We start from the raw sequence: 24,608 nt of genomic DNA on the forward strand, positions 1-24,608 counted from the left end.
GTTGTTGCGGTCATTTGAAGAGTTAACTGAATGGAAAATTTCTTCCCCTCTTCTCTCTTCTCTCTCTCTCCCTTTCTCCCATTCAAATAAATGCTATAAATTTTAAAAGTGGTTGAAATGTTAACTGATTTTTTATGTAGATTTTATAATGATGAAAAGAGTGGGAGGAAAGATCACATGTGACTGGAACCTAAAAGGTTCAGTGATTCTGGAGCCTATTGCTGGAAGTCTATAGGTAACAGTGAGGAGAGAGAAAGTGTGCTAAGAGGCAAGCAATGTTTCTCTGTAGAGCAGGACTTTTTGCAGAAGGAAAAGGAATGGCCTGGATGCATTAGGGGGTGCTTACATCATCTGCGAATGCTTGAGAACTTGAGAGGGAGAAAACCAAGAACAAAACAAAAAGAATCAACTTCCACTACTTGTAGGGCTGGAATCTTGGAATCCTGAAAAATCATCAGGTCTCAATCTCAATGCACAGAGAAGGTGAGCAGCATTTGGAGAGAAGAAATTGAGGCAGTGGGAGAGTTGGCTGTTGACTGAGAGTTCCAGAAGGCACAATGGATAGATTAGAATGGAGAAGACTGGGATTAGAGTATGAACAGACTGCGATAATCATCTCCATTCATCCATAATTTCATTTTCTGTGGTTTCTGTTGTCTCTGATCAGTTGTTGTTCGTGGATCAAGGGAGACTGCTATGTGGCCTCTGAAGGATGAGCAGAGCAAATGCACTGCTGTCTAGCTGTGACAGAAGTTAACAGTAATGTGAACTCCATGTGTGTGCATTAGTTTTCCCTAAGAGAGATTAGGTCTGAAGAAGTGTAGGAAGTTGGTTCTGGAGTTGTAGCATCTGCTACATAATTTGTTGATGTAGTAGCTTTAACGGAGGCTGCTCTTAAAGGTCCCCCCTTGGCTGGCCCCATTGCCTTCTGGGAAATTGATTTGTCTGCAGGTTCTTGGCAAACATTGTGGAAGATACCTGGCTGTACTCTTAGGCACACTGAGGTTCTCATTATGGTTCTACACAGTGCTTACAGGTGAACACTCTGCAGAGACATACTTAATTTCTCCTCCCAAACCTGTTTTCTTGTGTGTAAAACGGCCACAATGCTCCCTAGCTGATGTGGTGCTTGGGAGGATGGCTTGAGGTAACACATGGGATGCATGTGGAACCCAGTGAGTCTTCAGTCAGTCATAGCTGATACTACTGCTGCCCATACTGCCTTTTCTGCCTGTGTCTCCTTGCCTTATGCCCAGATGCCACTAATACCCTGAAAGTTCTTTGACCCAGCTCTTTTGTAGAACTAAATAGTGCCCCATATTCCAGATCTTTTCTCTCCCCTTCCCTAGTACAGCCTTCCCTGTCTTATTTCATATCCATTCAGAGCCCTTCCTATTTCTGTCCTGAGATAAATCCTATTCAGCCAGCAAATTCTCTGTTTGCGTCAATTTATGGGTCCACAAAAGGTAGCATTTATGTTTCAACTGGGGTCTTCAGTGCCATAATCTAATGGAATAAAAGTACCCCAGTCCTCCCACCTGCCTGTGGCTTTCCTGTGATCTGAGAACAGTGTTCTTTCAGCTCCTTTTTTCTCAGAGTGGGTTCTGTGGGGCTTCAGCATGGGTACCAAGCTGAGAGGTGTTAGATACTCTGACCTTGCTCCAAACTTACTATATCCAAATCATTTTAGCAGTACCGCAGATGTTTTGTATGCACACTCTAGTTGGATCAGCACTGCTGGCGAAAGAAACAAGTAGTGCAAGTAGCAGCCACTACAGTCCTTTACCCTTAGTGGCCTATATCTCAACTCCTCACAAGAGGGCACTCATCTCATCTACTTCAAAGGCCCAAGACGGGGTTCCCATCCCTGCCACCAGGAGAACATGGCATCCCATGGTGCTAGCCCACCATATTGGATCTCTGGAATTTCCAAAAGAGTCAGACTCCTGATACTGGAACCAGAATGCTAATTGGCTCCACATGGCTCCAAATCCTTCCAGTTGTGAGAGAAGTGACAAGAGACCCCAAAGAACCAACCAAATAAATGTAAAGAAGAGGAAGCCAAAGGCAAGGAAGGATGGAGAACTGAAAGCTGATGCCTGAAAATGCAGCTCAGAGAAGGATGGGGGAGGAAAACAGCAGTTCACAGCCATTCTACCTGCTTTTCAGTTACTGTGTGTTTTAGCCATGTCCTGCCTACCAATAGTTGTTGACATGAACTCAAGCTACCAATTCTTCTTTGAACAGTGATGAGAAGGATCAGTTTAGCCTAAAGAGAGGTCAGGGGGGATTCACATTGTCTGATAGTTGGAAGAGGGAGAGAAGAGCCTGGAAATAGAGGTTGCAGAGTATATTGTGAGGTTATCTCTTACAGGCAAGAAATTGATGGGGAAGGGTTTGGGCTGTGTGAAGTGAGTCAAATACGTCTTTGGCTCCTTTGCTTTTTTTTCTCTGGCTACGCTGAATAGTGCTCCCAGTAATCAGACCACCTCTTTCTGCATTTGCGGGATACATTTAACCTTCCTAAGTACTCCTGCAGCTATGATCTCATTTCATTCTTCCAACAACGTGGAGCGAATGGGATCAGAGACAGGTTAATTATGATGTGGGCTGAGGATCCAGGCCAGGTCAGGACAGGCCAGGACGAGGAGTGCAGCTGGCTGTAGGGTTGGGACAGTCCTGTAGTGGAGACTTTGGATAGCTAGACAGTCTGGAACCTTGAGAAAGTGCACGTAGGAAATGCTGAGATTGTAACCCTGAGAGATTTGTCTCCAAATGGACCACTGGTGTGCTTTGCCTCTGTGCAGATTTCTACTTCTGCTTATCCTGCCTTTGAGGCTGGGATGGAGGAGGAGCAGCTACCTAGCATACTTGGCAGGACAGTTAGAGTCTGTGAAGAAATAATGGATGTGCAAGTACCTTTTCTCAAATGAGGTAATGAGTATAAAAGTGAAAAGAACCACAGAGATCTAAAGTGTTCTTATCATTAGACTGAAGAGAAAGACTAAGCCTTTTGTGGGTCACTGAATGCAGAGGGCAAGACTGGCGCAGGAGGAGGGGGCACCCTTCAGGACTTCGAATAGGAAGAGGTAGAGTAAAGGCATTGTATGCTTTAGGGCAAACTAGAAAAGAAAAACAGCAGGTTCCTAAGACAAAGCTGGTGGGGTGGGGAGGAGCATAAGCTTGAGCAGCTTCATAATTATGTTCAGGGTTGCGTTGTTTGAAGGGACCAGAAGCCAAACATCTTTCAAAGTCAAATTGCCTATTTTCCCCAGGAGGGCCATCACATGACCCATGGATAGCTGAGCTCCTGTCATCCATCACTGCTTCCCTTCAGTGTCACTCCCAAGTCTCCAGGCACTTAGCAAATTTCAGAGGGACCTAGCTGGAGACTCTGAATGAAGTAAACCCCAGGAGGGAAGAGACAACTTCCATTTGAATTGTAAAAACGGTCTTCTGGTAGGCTAAGAGAGCTGTTTCTCCCCTATCGCAAGATGCCTTGGGAAGGCTGAAGCAGCCTGAGGAAAGGGCTGTCAATAGAACTGAGGGAGAATCCAGTTAGGGGTGGTTACTCCTGCTCAGCTAGGGACAGCCCAGGGAGACACACCTGTGGTCATACAAGGACCATCTGGGTCCTCTGGAGAAGTTGGAGCCAGACCATAGACAGAGCTTCCACTATTGTCCGCTCTCCATAAACCTGCCTTTTCTTCGGCAAGCATACAATCCCCACTTGCTCCATTGAGCCTTCTCCTGCTGTGCCATCTACTTCCTTGGACATGCATGTTGGCACTCTCACACTTTGTCTACTGGTCTCTGTTAGCACTCTCTCCTGTGCAGAGCACACTTGCCTCTCCTTCTCCAGCTGGACTGCAAGTTCTTCCAGGATAGGCATCTGTGACTTGGGTCCCCTCCCCCCCCCATCCCAGAGCTCTAGACTAACTACAGGTGTCAATAAATACTTGTTGATTGATCAACAAGACTCACAAGAATAAGGCAAAATATTTATGTCACATGGACTCTTGGCTTGTTGATTTCTGTGTTGTGAGGAATGTCGATTTCCCCCAATTCTGGTAACAACTTAAGGTCCATGGGAGGCAGAAGGGTACTTAGCCCCAGAACAAGAAAAAAAGAGGCAAAACAGTGGCACATACCTGCAGCTTGCTTGATATCCTTCTGCTTCCCATGCCACAGACCAAGCATCTAGACGACCGTCATTGTCAAGCTGCCTTTGCTGCTGCCCATGTCCAAAATGAGCTGGTATCATCCCAGGCAGAGGCCCTTCCAGTGCAAATGAAATCAAAAGGGGATCGGATGGCAGGATGCAAAGGACTCATTTCCAAAGCAGCCTCGTCTGTGAGGCAAGATGACAGCTCTGGGAAGATATTCTGTGGCTCCTTTCCTAGCACTGGGAGCAGAAGCAAGGAGCCACTTTCCAAATTTGCCTACAAAGCTTTGACCTCACTCTGCCATCTATTTGTAGCCACCATAAGGGGTCTTAGGTAGACTTCACACCAGCTTAGGTGTGGCCAGAGTGGAAGCGGCTGTATTACAGTCTATAACTGTGCTCTGCCTTCCTTCCCAATTCCTTTTCATATATGACAGAGACAATTCTGGCCTTTTTTGTTGGACTAGATATTGCTTCCTCCCACTAAATAGTCCTGCAACTCGTCTCTGCTGAATTTGGGTCTTGATGAACAACCCAACTGCCTGAAATCTTTTGCTGCCGACCAGTTTAGTAATCGTAGCTAGACACAAGTTGCATCACTCTCATAGTATCAAAACCTCCCACTTCTTTTTTTCAAATTTTATACTAGTTTGATTCATCAGATCCTGGCTGTCTCTATTTTGTTTTGAAAGTCTTGTCTGGAACTTTAATTTTAGATACAGCATATACTCACATGAGAGAACATAAGCCTGCCAAGGAGGCCTGGAGATATGTCGTAGGGCCAAGTCAAGGATCTGAGACTCTGACCACTCTCTTTCACCTTCATCTGGCATCCATCCCCTTTTTGACCTTCCCTACACTTGGTCCCCTTTGCTTCTACACCCTCACCCTTCAGGACATCTCATTTGAATATTATACTAAGGCCTATGCTTGCCTTAGGATGTTTGCCTTCATGGAACATCCTTGGAAAGCTCTTAGATAATTTCTAAGCTTCAGTAACTTAAGTTGTGAGCATCAAGAGAACAATCTGTAATCTCTCCCAGGTGTTAGAGACGCAATTTCTCTTCTCCCAACTCCTCCGGCTGTCAGGCCTGCAAATGCACCTCCATTTCTGGCCCATAGGAGCCATTTCCCAAGTGTCCCATTAGGTGAAATAAGTTGGCATTAAGTATACTTCTGTGAGGTAATGGTCCCAAACATTAGCACATTTGTTTTTATGTGCCACCTAAATAGTTCACCTTTATATATCACTTACAAGACAGTAAAGATTGCGCAAGAACTTCATAAAGATGCTCCCCATGCTGGAAAAACTTCACATTCCTCTCCCACTTATTTGCCTGTTTCATGGTCTGTTCCCTCAAGATGTTGGTCTCCCTTAGCCACTTGGTAGCCAATTGAGTGGTATTAGTTGACTTTCGAATAACACGTTTCATTTAGTCTTCCTCTGGAGTCCAGATATCATGGACAAAGAGGGTCTGACTCTAATATCAGATATCATGGCACCAGTTTCTTCTGCTCACTTTAGCCCTGAGGACAAGTGGATCTTCCTTTTTGGATTCCTTTTCCTCGATTTTGAAATATGAGGCAACAATTCCCCCAACAGCAGAGGATGTAGGAAAGCTGAGCTGTGAATCCCAGGTGCCACAGTCAGAACACTTAAGAGATGTTCCTCCAATTGGGTCTGAGGCTTAGCTCCCTTTGCATCTTGTTTTGCTCCCATCTTCCCCTTCCCCCAGTCATGTGATGCAGGAAAAGAGCGCAAATGATATGGAAAGTGAGCAACTGCCAGCAGAGACGCTACGACAAGTGACCATTCACCGAGACCCTATATATGGCTTTGGCTTCGTGGCTGGCAGTGAGAGGCCTGTGGTGGTTCGATCTGTGAGGCCAGGTAGGTGTCCCTCACAGCATCCCCTCAGCCTTGGCTCCTATCTCCTGATACCCACATATCTTCCCAAAGAGAAGCTTACAACTGTACTGTGTTGCTAAGAGTTAAGGAAGAGTGGGTGGAGACTTGCCAACTAATCACTGTGTGTGGAAGCTAGCCTTTTAAAAATGATAGAGGCAAACAAGTGAGGCAGCTTTAGGGCCCTCGACAGAGGCAGTGGTTGATCACTTAACAGTCTGGTCTTAATAAAGCTTCCTTTTGCTCTGAAAAATTAATAGAAGAGCCCCAATACCTTGGATGAGAAAGTACATATTCAGCTCAATTCAACAAGTATTTATAGATTGCCTACCCTAAGCTGCAGCAACATTGTAGGGAAGTATAAGACACAATTCTTGTCCTCAAGAATCTAACCATCAGGCTGTGGAGACTGGCGCATACTCATGTCCGTCTCCTACGCACTTTACGTTGTCGACTTTAATCCTCGCAGTCAAGCCTACCAGGTAAGTAATACCATTCCCATTTCACAAATGAGGGAATTGAGGCATAGAAGAAGAGAATGCACTTGTCCAGGGTCACTCAGCTGAGAGGCAACAGAGTCATGGTTTGCCCCTTGGCCTGTTGACCCCACTGGGGATAAGTGGGGCTTTAATGGGAGGGACCATATGGGATAGAATAAGCATTAAGCTCTCCCTAAATTGTGAAATGCTGCCATCATGAATGAAATGAGAAAGGGAAAAAAAAAAACCCAAAAAAACAAAAAACTGTTCTGTTCCAAATCATCTAGTCATTGACAGAGAAGACACAAGGAAAGGAGCTTTATTCTTGACTTGCTGGGCCTGAGGCTTTAGATGTTTACAACAGTTTCTCGCTCAGTCAAGAGGAGCAGCCGGGGTACAAACTGGTCTTACAGGAATTTGATGAATTTTGCAATCCTCAAAGGAAAAGAGAAAGATTTTTGTAAGCTCTCTCTTCAACTAGAGGGCACAGAGGGGAAAAAAAGACAAAACCAAAAGCAGTTCAGTACAGGAGTCTGTGGCTGACCTAAGGCTCCTGATTCAGTCATGCAGTTTGAGTTTCGGATCAGAAATCAAATTTGTCCTGGGAAAGAAGGATGAGATAAATCGTAGTAGCAGACCACCAGGAGCCCCTGCTTCAATTTTAAAGCAAATGGAAAGCCCCCAGGCCTAGAGGGAGGTCAGCTACAAAAGGTATAAGGGAGAAATGAAGAGGATAGAGTTGGACCGGTGAAATCAAACACCCCAAACACCACAGGAAGCCATGGGGCTGGCAGACACAGCCCTACCAAGGACTGATGCTGATTCACCTTGCTGCTGCTGGCCCAGGTGGCTCTTAAATGTAGCAGAGGACTTCTTTGGTTTCATGTTTGATATTGTTAGGAAAGACAAGGATCCTACAGAACAGTTTTATGGTTGAGCAAGCCAACAGACCATTTGCGAAAGCAGTAATAGATTGATGTTAGCGATGCTGGAAAAAGGTGAAGGCCCATGAAGGAGATTGAGTTCCACGAGGAAGGAAAAATGAGTTTTGTGAAGTAAGGAAGAAGAGAGGGAGATAGATAGATAGATAGGTAGATAGAGAGATAGATAAAACTCCATGAAGGACATTGACAGTTTCAGAGGAAGTAGATACAAAGCAGGCAATGAATTGAAGAAATTGTCCTGTGGAAGATAGAAATACTATTTATCAAATTCTTGCCAGCGTTAATCACTTGCTTTAAGTACTGTAATTCATCATCTTATTTATCCTCCCACCATTCTAATAGTGTTGATACTATTATTTTTCCATTTTACAGATCAGATGAGATAAGGCAGACTCAGAGTGATCAAGTGTCTCATGTAAGACCACAGACCCAAGATCTAGTAAACTGTAGATTCGGGATTGAACTCCCGGGTCTGATTGATTGCAAAGTGCATATTCTTCAGTGGAAGCACAGTTGGGAGACTGGGTCTGGTAGGTTTAGGGCCATTTTGTTCAAGTGGTGAATCCTGCTGTCTGTGCTGGCATAGCAAAGTTCAGATGCAGACCCCAGGCTCCAGAGCCAGTGGGCTGGACTCAAGTAACATATTTGCTGTGTATGTTCATCTTTTTGTAATTGGAACAGCACACTTCATTAGAGAAAGTGAGCAGCTGGAGTCTGGTCCTTTCAAGTGGTCATAAACAAGAGTCAAGGCTGATTTGAGAGTGGGACATGTCATTAAATATTGCTGTTGCGATTGAGTCAGATTGTATCTGACTTGTCATTCTCTCAGAGTCTTTGGACAGCTTTCACCAAGAAGATCTTTGCCAACCATCAGAGACAGCACAGCTTTGTGGCACTCCTATACCCCAGCCCTTCATCCCAACCTTGAAGGGATGGCCCTCAGACATATCTGCTTGCTTATCCTCAGCCGTAGAGGTGGGAAAGAGAAAAAAGAAATTCTGGGTGCCCAAGTGGATACACCTATTCCCCTCTTTTATTGGAGAGATTCTCTCAGGGTTAAGAAAAATAAAACCTGCAACCCTTTAACTCTTTGTTCATACCCATCTTCAACAGTATTCCAGACCAGTGAATATGAATTATATTCGAGTAAGGTGATGCCCCTACCCGCAGGTTTCTCTGGTCACTGGTATTGCCTTCAGCCATCTGAAAATCTTTACCTAAACTTAAACAACCCTCTCCCACGAGATTGAAGCATATATTCGTCTTGAGACCCAAATCTGCAAAACACTTACATACCTCATCTGAAGATGAGGCCTGGGCTTAGGACCTTTTGCTACTTCCCTACTCCCACCTAAAGATGGTCTGCTCCATTCTCTTTCTTCATTCCCCTGCCCTCCATTTGTCACAGGAGCAGCTGCAGGGCTTGGGTAACCCCCTGCCACACCCCTACTCAGCCTGCATCCCTCCACTCTTGCCCAGGGTTTTCGCTGGCAGCAATAGCTCCAAGTCCTCACACCTCTCTCCTCTCCTCTGCAGGAGGCCCCTCTGAGGACAAGCTCCTGGCTGGTGACCAGATTGTGGCTATTAATGAGGAGGACGTGAGTGAAGCCCCCAGGGAGAGGTTCATAGAACTCATCAGGTAACAGGGGCCTCTTGGGCCTTGACAGGAGCTGAGCAGTGGTGTCTCCCTTGTCCCAGCAGTGACAAAGGGCTACGCTGTCCTCCCTGAACCCAAGATGGGAGCCCTTGGATACAGAGCAGCCTTAGCCAAGGCTCTTGACTACCCAGAACTTGAGGGGCCCCACGCACTCAGGCCTAGCCTTCTGCAGCGATGTGAATAGACACAAAGAAAGAGCTTTCTGCTAGAGCCTCATCTCTACCTCCCTTCTCCCAGCTCATTTCCTCACCCAGGTTCCCTGGCTTTGAGTGACTGTGCAGTGTATCCAACCAAGTGATTGGTAAGAATCGAACAAGCCATTACAAGAACATTCTGTGATAAGCAAAGTACAAGCAAGACATTGTGCTCACCTCCCCCGACTCACTGTCCAAACAACGTGCATACATGCGCGCGCGCACACACACATGTACACACACATGGGAAAAAGCAGAATTCCTAGCCAGTGGATTCAAGAGGCACCTTGCTGTTTTGGATTCTGCTCACAGTGTTTGTGATCCTTAATAATCTCCTGAATGGGACCAGGTGAGAGAGCAGGGGAGTGTTACAAGGACCACTGCCATCCACTACCATCTGTAGGTGGGGAGTATTCACATTGTCTTGGCCTTCCCCTTACCCCTACACACATCTCATGTCTGCATACACTACATATCATACACAGTTCCCTATCCCACATTTGCCCCGCCACATGCACATGGCCTACACGGATTTTGTTGGTAAGAAATGAGAAGACAGAGGCAAAGGCCCTAATTTCCATGGCTTACGTTGCTTCAGGGACCTTGTATGTCTACCTCCAAATGGAATGTGTTGATGTTCGCTCATGTCCTCTCTTGTGTAGTCTGGTTGCAACTCTTCCTATATTTGTTCCTTACCCTCTTAATTCACAGTGTTTTCTTCCTACTCATCTTCCTAGGGCTTTTCAAAGCCCACAGCATCCCAGAGCCTCCTCCCTGACCTTCAAAAGCACTTTTCCTTCTGACATTCTTACTAGCTTGGGAGAGTTTTGCAGTGTTTCCCCTCCTCCCTTTCTCCCTCCGCACCCACTGACCCTGAAGTCCTGAGATCTTCCTTGACATATTCCCTCCCAAGCTCCCTACCTTGAAATACATCTGGTCCCTGATGACATATGGTTTATCTCCAAGTTCAGTACTCCAAGTTCAGTACTGAACTCCAAGATCCCATATCCTCTGCCCTCTACCTTTCACCCTTCACCCTCCACCACCATACCAATATGAAATGAGTTCTTCCATTTGCATCAGATCATGTTGGGGTTATTTTAGCCTGACCCCTAAGAAATTACTATGTTGCTTCTAGAAGATATTTTTGTGCTTGAGCACACGGTAGCCTGATTTTGTGAGGGAATCCAGAGCACCTTCAAGGTCAAAACAGAGCACATAATGCCCATGGGTCATTCACTCATTCATTCAATGAATATATATTATTGGGTACTTACTATGTGCCAGACACCATTCTAAGCACTGTAGATATAGCCGGGAGTAAGATAGACAAAATTCCTAAGCACAGTGGCTCTTACGTTCCAGTGAAAGGAGATATGCCATAAGCAGTAAACATGCTAAATAAGTAACTTTACCTCGTTTTAGAAGTTCACACATAGTATTGAAGAACAGAAAGTAGATTTGAGTAAAGAGGATCAGCAATGCTGAGCACAAGGAGTACGTAATGTAACTTCAAGCAACATGGCCAGTGATGACCTCATTTGAGAAGGTGCAGTTTGAAGAAAAACCAAAGGCTTGAATGAGATGATGTGCTGGAGAAAGAGAGAAGAGCTAGCACAAAGCCCCCAAAGGCAGCAGAGTTTCTGGTGGGAACAGGGAAACCGTGTCTCCGGGGGAGAAGCCAGTGTGACCAGAGTTGAGTCAGGAAGGGGATACTCACGGAAAAACACCTCCAGATTACACAGAGCCTTGTAAGCCATTGTTAAGATGCTGTCATCCTTCTAAATGAGATAGGAAGCCATGGCACAGGCAACAGATGAGACACATAATCCAAATCACATTATGCTCCTTCCAAGTTCAAGTAAAGGAGTTTCCTTAGTGTTTTCCCTGGAACATAGCTCCTTTCTCCTGGGAACTTCTCAGACCTCAGAGCTGATTGACCCTCAGGCTTGGCGTCACTACATATGGAACATGCTCAAAGTCCTTCAGGAGGAGGAGGCCTTAGCATTGCTTGAATACCAGGAACCAGGGGAATCTTCACTCCATTTCTTGAGTGCCTTTGTTCCTGTGAGCTTTTGAAAAAGGCCAACAAGGGGAAGGGAAAGCAAATTATTTCCAGTTCTTTCAGTTCTCTTTAAAGGATTGTGTATTCCTGCAAGAGAATTTTCATACCGCACAGCCTCTTTTGATCACTGGCATAATTCTTGTCAAAAGAGTTTCAAATTCTTTATCCTTTTGAATATTTGCTATCTAGAGAGCTTGGCTTCCATGTGCTACTCCATGGCTCTCATTTTTGGTCCCTCAGTTAAAACAAATCTACAGAGAATGAGTCATGATGACCAAAGACCTTTGAGTTTTCCCTTCGAATTTCTTCTCTTGCCTAAAGACCAAATTGCAAATAATCTCCTCACATGGTTCCCAAGATTCGGTATGCCCTTTCAGTTCCATAATTCAGGCTATCGGTTTTCCTTGAGAATTTTTTTAGTTTACAGATAAAACTACTCCTAAGGTTTGGGGATTTCTACAGAGAAAATGCGAGAAGGAACTATAAAAAGAAGACCTGAAAAAGGAGAATCTGGAGGTAACGATAACACCTTCATCAGCTGCCTATGTGAACCAACATGGATGGTTTGTGTTGGCCTCTGCAAATGATGGGAGCCAAGGCATTCAGGCGGTTACTTATATTGTTCTCTGTCCTAACCCATATTCCTGAATGCAGCCCAGGGGGGAATTTTGGTGTTGCTTCTTGTACTAGATAAATACTTCAAGCTCGATACTCTACTCTCCTGTTCCCTCTTTTCTCTATAGGAGAGCTAAAGAATTCATCGTTCTTACAGTTCTGCACACTCATCAGGTAAGTGAGATTCTTTGCATCGACCCATCATCCTGAGAAGAGATGATGCCATATTGACAAGTTAAAGTGTGGGGATTGATGGGGGCAGGCAGGCATAGTGACTAGGACCAACATGTGAACCAAGGATTTGGGAGTAAATTCAACACTTTCTGAACATTGAGTCTAGTTCCACGTCCAAGGCTGAGGATTTTTTTTAATATTTTATTAATTTGAAAGGCAGAGTGACACACAAAGAGAAGAGATAAAAATATATCCCATCTGCTGATTCGCTGTCCAAATGGCTACAACAGCTAGGTCTAGGCCATCGGTTAGTGCTAAGATAGTTCAGGCACTCTTTATCCTCTTTTCCTCAATGTTAACATCTTGCACAACTGTAGTGCAGTATCAAGGCCAAAATATCAATATTGATACACTATGTGTACATAATTTGATATGGATTCATCACTTGGGAGGGTATATGTATCCACCATCACAGTCAAGATATTGAACAAGTCCACACCAAAAGGTTGCCTAATGTTGCCCTTTTATAGCCACACCTACTTCCTTCCACCCCCACAACCTTGTAAAACACTAATCTGTTCTCCTTTTCTATGTTACCATTTTAAGAGTATTATGCAAATGGGATAATACAGTGTATTGCCTTTGGAAATTGGCTTTTTTCACTTAACATAGTACATTGCAGATTTACCCAACTTGTATGTGTCAGTAGTCTATTTTTTATCACTTGGTAGTATCCCATGGTACTTCGTGATGTGGATGTACCTGTTCGTTTAATCATCCATTTATTGAAGGGCATCACAGTTTTTTGATCCTGACAACTGGTTCTTGGTTCTAACAAGTGAGGCTGCTATAAGCATTCATTTGCAGGTTTGCTGGGAGCATAGGTTTTCATTTTTCCAGAATAAATGCCTATTACTATGTCACATAGTAGGAATATGTTTAGTTTATGAAGAAAGCGCTAGACTGTTTTCCAGTGTGGCTTACCATTTAATATTACCATGAAATATTATATCCATGTGCTTATTGTCTATCCTGCTTTGAATGTCAGCTCCGTAACAATGAGGACTCTTGCTGCTGCAGACCCAGAACCTGGAAGAGCACCTGGCACGGAGTAGGGCCTAATAAACCCAGCTTCCAGCCATCAGGGTGATCTAAATCAAACTCGAGTAGCCAAATATATGTGCAGAGTGCAGAGGCTAACAACCTGCCTCGTTTTCCCCATGCATACCTACCCCAGGGCTTCTACCACTCCCTTACCCTCCAGATCTGATGTGTCCATATGCCCCATCCCTTGGTCCCTTCATTGTAGCCAGACTGCTTTTCCTTGCACATATCTTAGGTCTTAGCACCCTGCAGACTTCTGCCCTCAATATCACTTCTAATATATCGTGATTTCCAAATGTTGATGGAAAAATGAGATTCCAAGATACATTTATTTTGATACAAAAGCTGTAGGGGACAAACCAGGGGAGGGCAATAAGCTTCAGCTCAGGAATCAGTTGGTTAGGATTTGGATCCAAGTCTGGCACTGTGTGGGATGGAGACAGGCAAGTTACTTAATGTTTGTGAACTTGGTTTTATCCTTGTGAAAGAAAGAAAATAGATTCAACATGGATGGATTTAAGATGATAATCTATGTGACATATTGGACCAACAGTTGAGTATTCACAAATTCAGTGTCCAGAGTGACTTTGTAGCACCTAACTGCCATAAAAAACAAACTGCCATAGAAAGAATTTTCTCTCTCAAGTTCTGCAAAGTTCTTGAATATACCTAACATGTGTTCAACATTATATTCTCTGCGTCCCAGAAAATCATAACATGGCCTCAAGCTGTTACTTGATATCAGGTGCAAGGAGACTTCATCCCTTAATAAATTCTCATCATGTTGAAACTTGGTTGTCACTTCCATGAGACGACTTTCCATAAGGTTCAGGGTATGACCCATCAATTTGTGTGTGTAATAAGGTCCACAGGTAATTCTAATAGTCACTAGAATTTAGGCAACACTGAACCAGATAATCTCTAAGGTTCTTTCCAGCTTTAAATACCACTGATTACACTCTATTATGGATTCCTGCATACCATGGGATGGTAATGGCTCCAGACCCTGGTTGTATAATAGAGTCACCTGGGAAGCTCTTAAAATTACCTATATTTGGGGCCTGGTGCAGTAGCCTAGTGGCTAAAGTCCTCGCCTTACTTGTGCCAGAATCCCATATGGGTTCCAGTTCGTGTCCCGATGGCCCCGCTTCCCATGTCTGGGAAAGCAGTTGAGGATGAGGACGGCCCAAAGCCTTGGGACCCTGCACTCATGTGGGAAACGTGGAAGAGGCTCCTGGCTCCTGACTTTGGATTGGCTCAGCTGTGGCATAGTGACCACTTGGGGAGTGAATCAGTGGATGGAAGATCTTCCTCTGTGTCTCTCCTCCTCTCTGTATATTTGACTTTCCAATAAAAATAAATAAATCTTTAAAAAAATTACTGATCCTCGAACTCAGTCCTGACTAGCAGAATTAGAAGTTCTGTATACTAGCGAGGGAGAAGGCTTGTCTACCGGGAGACAGAAAATGGCGTCTTGATAGTGATCTTTCAGAAACACTGCCCAGGTAATTCTGAGATATATTGTCTTTCAGATTACATTTTCCTTTTAATAGAGCAGCTCACACTGTTGGCAGACCATTGGAGTCTTTTCCCGGAGTCTCCAGGTCCTTTGCTCAAGCCGTACTATACAGCTAGCCCCTTTCAAAGTCATACATCACCACTTTTTAAGCTATCTTATTAAGGACGTTGCTTAAACTTTGAGTCACCCAATATCCCCTATGATTTATTATTTATTAATCTTGGTTTCCTTAGATCTTGGCAATAATATTTCTTTGTTTCATTTGAAAGGCAAACAGACATATCCTCTGCTTCATGCCCCTAATGTCTTAGAACCAGGAGTTGAATTCAGGTCTTCTATATGGGTGGCAGGGACTCAAGCACTTGCCATCATCTGTTGCCTCCCAGAGTGTGCATTAGCAAGCAGCTGGGATTGGAAGTAGAGGCCAGACATGGACCCAGGTACTCTGATATGGAATGTGAGTGTGCCAAATGGTGTATTAACTTTTATGTTAAAATGCTCACCTCTTCTGCAAGTATTTCTGAATAGATAAACATTCTGGGTTGTGACGTAAATGGCCCTGATGAAACAAGCAGAGACAACCCCTTCAATGCAATCCTAGTTTTCTGATTCTGCAAACATAGCCTGTAGCCTTAGAGCCACCTATCTAGAGAAAAAAGGAACCGTTACAGACGAATTAGTTTTGCACAGAGCTTTTTGAGATACAGTGCTAGGCAGATGGTAGGTGCTGGACCGTATTTGCTGAGTTCATGAGAAACTCACTATGGATCCTAGCAATCAGTGAGTATCTTGTATGCTGTGCCTACATGGTGCTTGGTGCTAAGGTTGCCTGATGCCAGACACAGTAACATAAGATGCCATCTCTTCTTATACAGCCTGGTTGGGGAGGTGAGCTAAGGCATTGTGGATAAACAGGGACACTAATAGACGATCTGAAAAAAAAAAAAAAGAGTAGAGCATCTGGGGAAGGATTTAGAACAAATACAAAAAAAAAAAAAAAAAAAAAAAAACAACGAATAGGGCTTTTAAAAAGAGATGTCATTTAGCTGGTCGAAAAGGACATTGGGCACCCTGAAGGTGGAAGTAGGGGAAAAGCGGCGCAGGTTATGGAAACAACTTCAGTGTGTGCAGGGTGCTAGGGACAGAACCGACAAGTACAACAGAAGGTGATTTTAGAGGTAGGTGGGTAATGAGGGCAGACAGTTAAGTGTAGCTTGTGGATGGACTTAGGTGTTGAGAAGAGGACCTGTTGTTTCTGGGCAGTTTTATTTGCAGGAAGCAAGGCTTCCTGATAGGAGAGCTCTCCATTGTCCTAGCTTCTGCAGTGGTTGCTATGGGAATTGATTATACATAGACTCAGGCAAGTGAGCCACAGAAAGAGAAATCAGAAAGCAAAGCACGAGGAACTTGGGCACCCCTCTTCCACAATTTTAAAAGTGGGGCTATTGACCAACCTCTCCCAATCCCATCTCTCACCCTCCTGCCCCTCCCAGCCTCTGGTAACCAATATTCTAGTCTCTGTCTTTATAAGATCAACCTTTTCACATTGCACATGCAGTTAAATCAGAACAATAAGTTTTGATTTTCTATTACACAGTAGGGTGACTATAGTTAGCAATAGTGTAGATTTCAGAACAGTCAGAAGAGAAGATTTTGAAATAGTGAAAGTTTAAGATGATGGATATGCTAATTATCATTATATAATGTATACATGTACAGAAACATCACACTGTTCCCCCATAAACATATACAATTATCATGTAGCAATTAAAAATAAAACTTAGAAAGCAGGACGCTGTCTTGCACTAAAATGTTTGGCCACATACATATCTGACTTTGGCCAAGACATGAGTAATCACAACCCTGAATTCTGTAGTAATAGAGCCACCAAATTAAAAAAAAAAAATGGTCAAAGAATCACCAGCTGCTGAATGCATCCCTGAGGGAGACGCAGGCTCTCTCTCCTATTCCTTATTCCACCTAGCTGCTGGCTTCATATTTGCTTTAGGGGGCTTGCAGTAGCCCCAGAGGTACTTAGCAATTCTAGTCCCGTGTTTCAAGCTAAAATTCATTTTAGCCAGAAAGGGTGTCTGTTGCAAAATGAGATTCCCAGCTGCTTGGAGAAAAAAAAATAGAGTCAGTGAAGAGCTCAGATGTCCCAGCTTTAAGGTACTCAATTAATCTATGCTTAATGAGATAGGGCATCTTCAGCAGTCTAGATGCCTGGGCCTCATTCTCCCAGAGGTTTTCACTTTCTAAGTCTGCTGTGCGCCTAGGCTTCTGTGCTTTAAAAAGTGCTCCTCTGAGGTAGGCCGGTTTTAGAGACAGTGGGTTAGAGCATACTAATGAATCGGTGTAGAGGTTGGCAAACTTCTGTGAAGAGCCGTATGGTAAGATATTTTAAGCTATGCAGTCCATACATGTGAGATAAAAGCAGACACGAACAATACACAAATGAAGCTCATGGCTCTGTTCCATAAAAGTATTATTTGCAGAAGGAAAAAATTTTGGTGGGCAAGATTTAGCCCAGGCGGGCCTATAATTTGCTGAACCCTGAAGTCTGTTTGTTTCCCCTCCTGGGTACCATAATTGCCTTCTGACTGGGCCTTTCCAACTCCCAATACTTTAATTCAAAGGCATTATCTTTTAAAATTTTAGGAGCAGGTGTTTGACCTAGTAGTTATCATGTCCACATCCCATATCAGAATACCTGGGTTCCATTCCAAGCTCTAGTGCTGGACTTCAGATTCCTGCCAATGCAAGCAGAGTATTAGTGGTGATGGCTCAAATAATTGAGTTCCTGTCACTCGTGTAGAAGACCTGTATGAAGTTCCTAGCTCTAAGTTTCAACCTTGACCCAGCCCTAGCCATTGAGTGTGTTTGAGAAGTAGACCACTAGATGTGAGCTCTCTCTGTATGTGGGGTGTGTGTGTGTGTGTGTGTGTGTGCACGCGTGTGCACATCTCAAATAAATCTAAAAAGTGAATTAAATTTGAAAAGAACTTAAGTTCCTACAGCTGAGTTTGGAAGATGCTTTGGGTCAGGGAAACCTTTGAGAGCTCCCTATCACATCGCCAGGCAGGCGTCACCTGTGCCTAAGCATAAGGCTAGATATGACTTCGTGACATCTAGCAGAGACCAGCTGGCAAGGAGTGAGTCACCATCAGCAAATGAGGCTGAAGGCCGAGAATAGGATGGAGTGTTAGAGAGCAACAGGACAAGGGTCAATGAGGATTGAGGCATAAACAAGCTGAAAATAGCTCTTGAAGCAGCCACCAAAAATGATGATAAACCCTGAAAATATTGCCAATTTAGCTTCCTCCTGGGTGGTTTTGCTCCTGTAAATATCTGAATCTTTTGTTTGTAGTGGTTCAGACAAAAAAAATCTCTCTAGGACAGGATTTAATCTTATATTTTTGATAGGGATAGCAAGGATGTCATCCCTTCCACTGGGGGAGAATATGAGTGGGCTTCAAAAACATCGTGTAAAACTGAAAATGGAAAAATAAGGTTATTTTGTTTCCAAAACGTTTTTGAAATCTTTACTTGATTTTCATGTTTTTCATAACACACATTTGCCAGGAACTTTTTAATGACCCTCTCATATGTGAAAAGGATACCAGTTTGGGTTTTTTGTTTACTTGACTGCACTAAATAGGACCAAGGTAGAACAAGACTCAGTGGGTGAAATATTAGGAGCAGACTCCCAGTTGTAGCCTCTTGTCGGGGAGCAATCACTAATCCAGTGGCTTGGGAAATCTGGATTTCAGCTCTGCTTCCCAATTATTTTGATAATATGTGTGAAGTGTTTCCTCCTCCTGGATCTCCATTTCATACAATGTGAAAACAAGGCAGTGGGCAGGGCACTACTGGTACAGCTGCATCCCAAATAGGAGCATTTGGGTTTGACTTCCGGCTCTGCTGTGTGCTGCACCTTCCTGCTCAGGGTGCACTTTGGGAGGCAACAGGTGATGGCTTGTTTAGATGATTTCCTGTCATGCACAGGGAAGACTTGCATTGAGTTCCTAGTTCTGGCTTCAGCCTTACTAGATCCAACTGCTAGCATTTTGGAAGTGACCCATCAAATGGAAATATTCTCTCTTTCTCTCTCCCCTTATCTCCCTCTATCCGTCCATCTTTTTTTTTTTTTTAAGATTTACTTATTTTCATTGGAAAAGAAGATTTACAAAGAGATGGAGAGAAACAAAGATCTTCCATTTGTTGGTTCACTTCCCAAGTGGCTGTAATGGCCGGAGCTGAGTTGATCCAAACCCTGCAGCTTCTTCCAGGTCTCCCACATGGGTACAGGATGTAGGGCTTTGGACCAATCCTCCACTGCTTTCCCAGGCTATAAGCATAGTGCTGGATGGGAAGTGGAGCAGCCAAGACATGAACTGGCGCCCATATGGGATGCTGCACTTGCACATGGAGGATTAGCTAGTTGAGCTATTGTGCCAACCTCCCCCTCCATCTTTATTTAAACAAATGAATATTGAATAAAAGGTGAATATACATGGTCCACTGAGATGATAAAAATTATCCTTCCACATTGTGACTTGAAGGCATCTGTTGTCAGATGGTCAGAAAGAAGGGAGAGGGTATCTGCAGGTAGAATGAAGATTCCCCTTGCCTCACATATTTTTGGCGCTTGGTGGACATTTGAATGGCTGCAGAGAGACCCTGAACATAGCTGCTAGGCTCTTCCATGATGCCCCTTATCTTTACTCATGCCGCATCCTATAGCCCCTGTCCAGGATTTGAACATCAGACTGTGCAACACACAGAAGATTTATTAACAACATAAACAATCAATACTATAATCATTTTGCACAATGATCCCCAGCCCTGGATTCCATTGTGCTGTGTTGTCTGCTGCCAACAATATGCCTCCATGGCTCAGTATGATAAGTGTAAGGTTCCTTTGGCTCAGCAGATCTCAATCTTGGCTGCACTTTCAAATCATTGAAAGCTTTTTTTTTTAAAAGATTTATTCATTTTTTATTACAGCCAGATATACATAGAGGAGGAGAGACAGAGAGGAAGATCTTCCGTCCGATGATTCACTCCCCAAGTGAGCCGCAACGGGCCGGTGCGCGCCAATCCGAAGCCGGGAACCAGGAACCTCTTCCAGGTCTCCCACACGGGTGCAGGGTCCCAATGCTTTGGGCCGTCCTCGACTAATTTCCCAGGCCACAAGCAGGGAGCTGGATGGGAAGTGGAGCTGCCGGGATTAGAACCGGCGCCCATATGGGATCCCGGGGCGTTCAAGGCGAGGACTTTGGCTGCTAGGCCACGTCGCCAGGGCCTCAGCTTTTTTTAAAAGCATCTTGTTTTTATTGCACAGTCAGTGTGTGAGTTCCTGCTGGACTCAGATGATTGTTTGCAATCTGCCCTCGATGGGTAATAAGATTGCTGGCTCTGACAGAACACGCAGCTGAGACCAGGGGCCAAAACAGGAGAAGGACATTTGTTTCTCCAGCGTCTTTATCTTAAGGTCTTGCCTTCCTGTGGCTAACTTGGTAAATAAATCTCAACCACAGTGTGAACGGCAAATCACAGTTAGATGCTACTTCCTTTCCAAGAGGCAGGAACTGAACAGGGCCTTCACTTAGAGAAAGTCCTGAGTGGGGGACTCACAGGCTCTGTGGCTAGGCCACATGGGCAGATGACTTGAAGTAGCCTCAAAACCGATTAACCCCTGCTCCTCTACATCACAGCAAATGGCAACTCCATCCCTCCAGTCAACGCCTGCCTTTGTCTCACCCCCTTTATGCAATTGTCACTGTATCATCTTGGTTCAATCTTTGGAATATATCCAGAATGCACTCACTTTCTATCATCTCCATTATTACCATGCTAGCCCAAGTGTTCAGCATGGTTTAATTAGATTATTGTAGGCACAGATATTGCAACTAAAGACTGATCTCCCTCTTGTCCTTGTGTGACTACTCTGCTTTCCACCAAGTAGCCAGAGTCATCCTTTTAAAATGCATGATGACTCTGTCTGCTCACAACCCTGTAACGGAGCAAAATCTGGGATCTCACCCTGACAAGGCCCTGCGTGACCCAGCCTTCGACTGCCTGTCTGAGTACCTGCCTTCCTGCTCCCCCTCTATCACTCTATGCCAGTCTCATCGCACTTCTTTCCTATTCATCATACACCCCAATCCTACATTCTCCTCTGTGTCTGTACTCTTCTTTCTATCTGGAAGTCTCTTTCTCCAGATGGTTTCACGGTTGTTTCCCTTTCACTTCCTGCAGGTCTCTACTTAATTATCGCCTCCTCACATTGGGTCTTCACAAAAATAACACCTTTGCAATCTCACCTTTGGGTACATTGCCAAAGAAATGGAAATCTGTACGTAGAAGAGATATGTGTGCTCCTGTATTTCCTTTGTAACAAAATTCACAACAGCCAAAACTTACAATCAACATAAATGTCCACTGACAGATAAAATAACTTGTGCCGTATACGTAGATGAAATACGATTCAACCCTTGGGGAAAAAAATTCAATGGCTTGCAGCAGCATGAATGTCTATTAGGCTAAGTGAAATTAGGTGCAGAAAGACAAAAACCGCATCATCTCACTTATTTGTAGAATCTTAAAAAGTCAAAGTCTCTACTTTAGAGAGCAGAATGGTGATGACCAGTGGCTGGGGGCTTGGGGAGGGAATGGGGAGATGCTGGTCAAAGGATACAAAATTCCAGGTAGAGCTCTATTGCACAAGATGGTGACTGGAGTTAATAATGTGTTGGGTATTTTAAGATTGCTAAAATAGCACCCCCACAATTGCTACCTTCACGCATTCAGTCTTTTGTGTAGCACCCTAGTCTGCTTTGCTCTTGCTCAAAGAGTAGACTCTTCTTATCCTCAGTTGATGCTTTTCAGGATCCCCAGAGGATGCCAGGGACTGCAGGTAGGACAGAACCCTATATGATCTGTGTTTTTTCTGTATGCATATCTTCCTGTTCCTGGATTTATCTTCAGTATGAACCCCAATAAGAGATTAGCAATAGCTACTAATAAAATAGAATATTTATAACTATTTATTGTAACAAAAATCATTTAATTTGGGATAGGGATTTGGTGTAGAGGTTAAATCAATCTGTGGAACACCTGCAAATCCCTGTTGCAGTAGCTGGGTTTGAGTCTCACTCTGATTCTGATCCAACTTCTGCTAAAACACACCCTGGGAAGTGGCAGGTGATGGCTCAAATACTCCCATGCAGGGCACTCAGATTGAATAACAGTTCTAATCTGCTGCAGCCCTGGCTGTTGTGGGCATTTGGAGAGTGAACCAGCCAATTGAAGGTCTCTGTCTCTGCCCTCCCTACTGATTTTCAAATAGAAATGAATACACCAATGAAGACATTGAAAATAAATAAAATTATGGTGCTGATAGTGCTAATTCATATTTTAAAAATTAACAAACAAAAAACAAATGAAACAAAACACAATAATCTTCTGGGATCATCACTGAGATCCAGTTCATTTGCCTGTTGGGATAGCAGCATAATGAAATACTTAGAGTCCTGCCTCTGCTTCTGGTCCAGCTTAATGCTAATGTGCCTGAGAATACAGAAGATGATGACTCAAGTACTTGGGCTCCAGTCACTGACAAGGGAGACCTGGTTGGAGTTTTTGGACCTTGGCTTCAGCCTGCCCCTACCTTGCTGTTGTGGGCTAGAGTGTGAACAATCAGTGAATGAAAGATCTCTCTTAAATAAAAAAAGGTTACTTATTGCTGAATTTTTCCGTTTTCAGCGTATGGAAACTGAAAGCAAAACTGCAGACAAGGAGGGTGGGTTTACTGTAGTACTTATTCTCCACCTGAAATACGCTTTGTGGTCTATCTGTCCCTGCTGGAACCAGATACTCCCTGAGGCCAGGGAGTTTTGTGTGTCATGATCTCTGCTGTACCATTCACCATCGAAAACAGCAGTGGAACACAGTAGACGCTCCCTAAATTTGTCAAATGAGTGAATGAATACACTCTAAGATGTGACAGTGCTCCTCAGCCTGCTTTCTGCAGTTCTTGGCTGCTGAACTCAGTGGAGCTCAACAAGAGTGCTGCAATCCAAGGAGCCCCCAGGAAGCATTACTTTCCAGTATTTGCTAATCACACTTTCTACTCAAATAGTGGGAGAGTTTTCAAAAGCTAGAGAAGCTAGAGAAGCTCATTGATTCTTTGGGCATTTCTTGTAGAATTAGATAAACAGAGTGATGTTCTGCTCAAACTAACTCAGGAGACCTGGGTTAAATCTCTCATATTCCCAAATAGTGTGAAACTCTGCCTAAATCATTTTGGCATGGTAGATCTCCTTTCTCCAACATGCAAAAGAGTATTTATTATGAGCATTCTTCCTAGGGGCAGGAAGGGGTTCCTAGGGGCAGGACATGTCAGTGAGGTGAATAATATCATTTTTGCACGTACTTTGGGATGCTTGTGTTCAGATTCAATTAAAATCATCTGGGTACATCTCACATTAAGAAAACAAAATATGTAAAAAAATTCATTATATAGAGTTACTGAAGAATTTTGGCCAACTCCCCTAGGCCTAGAGAATTAATAATGGGGTTCAAGTTACCCCAGTACTATTGACGCTCAGCTTTTTCACAACACATCAGTCATCGCAGGGGAACACCTAGCACAGTACCTCGAACCTAGTGCATAATCAGTGCATATATATTAACTCCTCCATCACTAAGCTAAGGACACCTATATGGGAACATCTTAAATCCAATATGACAAAATCCATGCTTTCCCCAGGGATGGAGACTCACCAGCCCTCTGTTCTTTTTCTAGTCTCCCAAATCTGCTTTCATCAGCGCTGCAAAGAAGGCCCAGCTGAGATCTCACCCTGTGAAAGTCCGATTTTCTGAGCAGGTGGCAGTTGGAGAAACAGATGCAGTAAGTGCAGCCTTGACCGCCTCTCCCCTGTCATTGGTCAGAATCAACCTGGCTGTCTCAGTCCCAGTCTGGGTACCTCATAGTAGATGATGTCACAAAAGGGTTGGAGTGGGAGGGTCCCAGAACCTGAAGGTAGAGAGTGGAATGTATGGTGTATACAGAGGCCCTGGACATTGAGAGAGGAGGCAAACATATTGATTTACTCAGAATCCTCTTGATGCTTAGAAAAATTTCTATCTGTAGTGCAATCGGCTACACTCAGAACAAGTGTGCCATAAACATCTTTTGGAGACTTGAGAGAAGCAGGAAGGAAGTGATGGTTTTCTGAAGATTCAGGGGACAAGTGGCTGGGGAAATTGTAGCTCTCTTCACATGTAAGTGATCCAGCACCTCCGCATCTCCACTGGAGAGAACTTGACAGTGATGGAAGCAGCAGCCCATGGGAAATGATACAGACTAAGTTGCAGTTTTTATTAGGCACCTGCTGTGTCCTCCGCACCACAGGGGATGCAAAATAAATTTTGCCTCCCTACCACTGGATACCGCTCAGTGATGTTAGGGGTTCAAGTGATTCACACTGGGGCATTGTAGGATCTACAGCTGGGTAACATTTGAGAGTGCATGCCAATGCAGCTGTCAGGCAACCTAACCCACTAACCCACCCTATGCATAGTAGGGATTCAGTGCAGTGAGCTATCTACTTCAGATCTGCAAATGAGAACAGATACACAGAGAGCAGAAAGATGGGTTTTTATAAGTGATGGATTCTATCCCAGAGTCCCCCCCAAGCATCTGCAGAAGTTGGTGATAGCTGATTGGAGTGAGAAATGGGAATAGCTGGGAATGATAGGTTGTTTGTGGTTTTATAGGCT

The 24,608-nt window shown here is 44.1% G+C and overlaps 1 protein-coding gene across 1 annotated transcript in view; it reads left to right on the plus strand.

The window, feature by feature from the left end:
- The first annotated feature begins 5,905 nt into the window (after positions 1-5,905).
- The window catches only part of FRMPD3 (FERM and PDZ domain containing 3), a 63,243-nt gene continuing 44,540 nt past the window's right edge, over positions 5,906-24,608 (plus strand). Inside the window, exons 1-4 of the mRNA XM_004590171.4 lie at positions 5,906-6,056; positions 9,031-9,133; positions 12,154-12,199; positions 23,632-23,736. Coding sequence (XP_004590228.2) covers positions 5,909-6,056; positions 9,031-9,133; positions 12,154-12,199; positions 23,632-23,736 — 402 coding nt within the window. The 5' untranslated portion in view covers positions 5,906-5,908. The remainder of the gene's footprint in view (positions 6,057-9,030; positions 9,134-12,153; positions 12,200-23,631; positions 23,737-24,608) is intronic.

Source organism: Ochotona princeps, chromosome X, assembly GCF_030435755.1.
Source record: "Ochotona princeps isolate mOchPri1 chromosome X, mOchPri1.hap1, whole genome shotgun sequence".
NCBI classification, from domain to species: Eukaryota; Metazoa; Chordata; class Mammalia; order Lagomorpha; family Ochotonidae; genus Ochotona; species Ochotona princeps.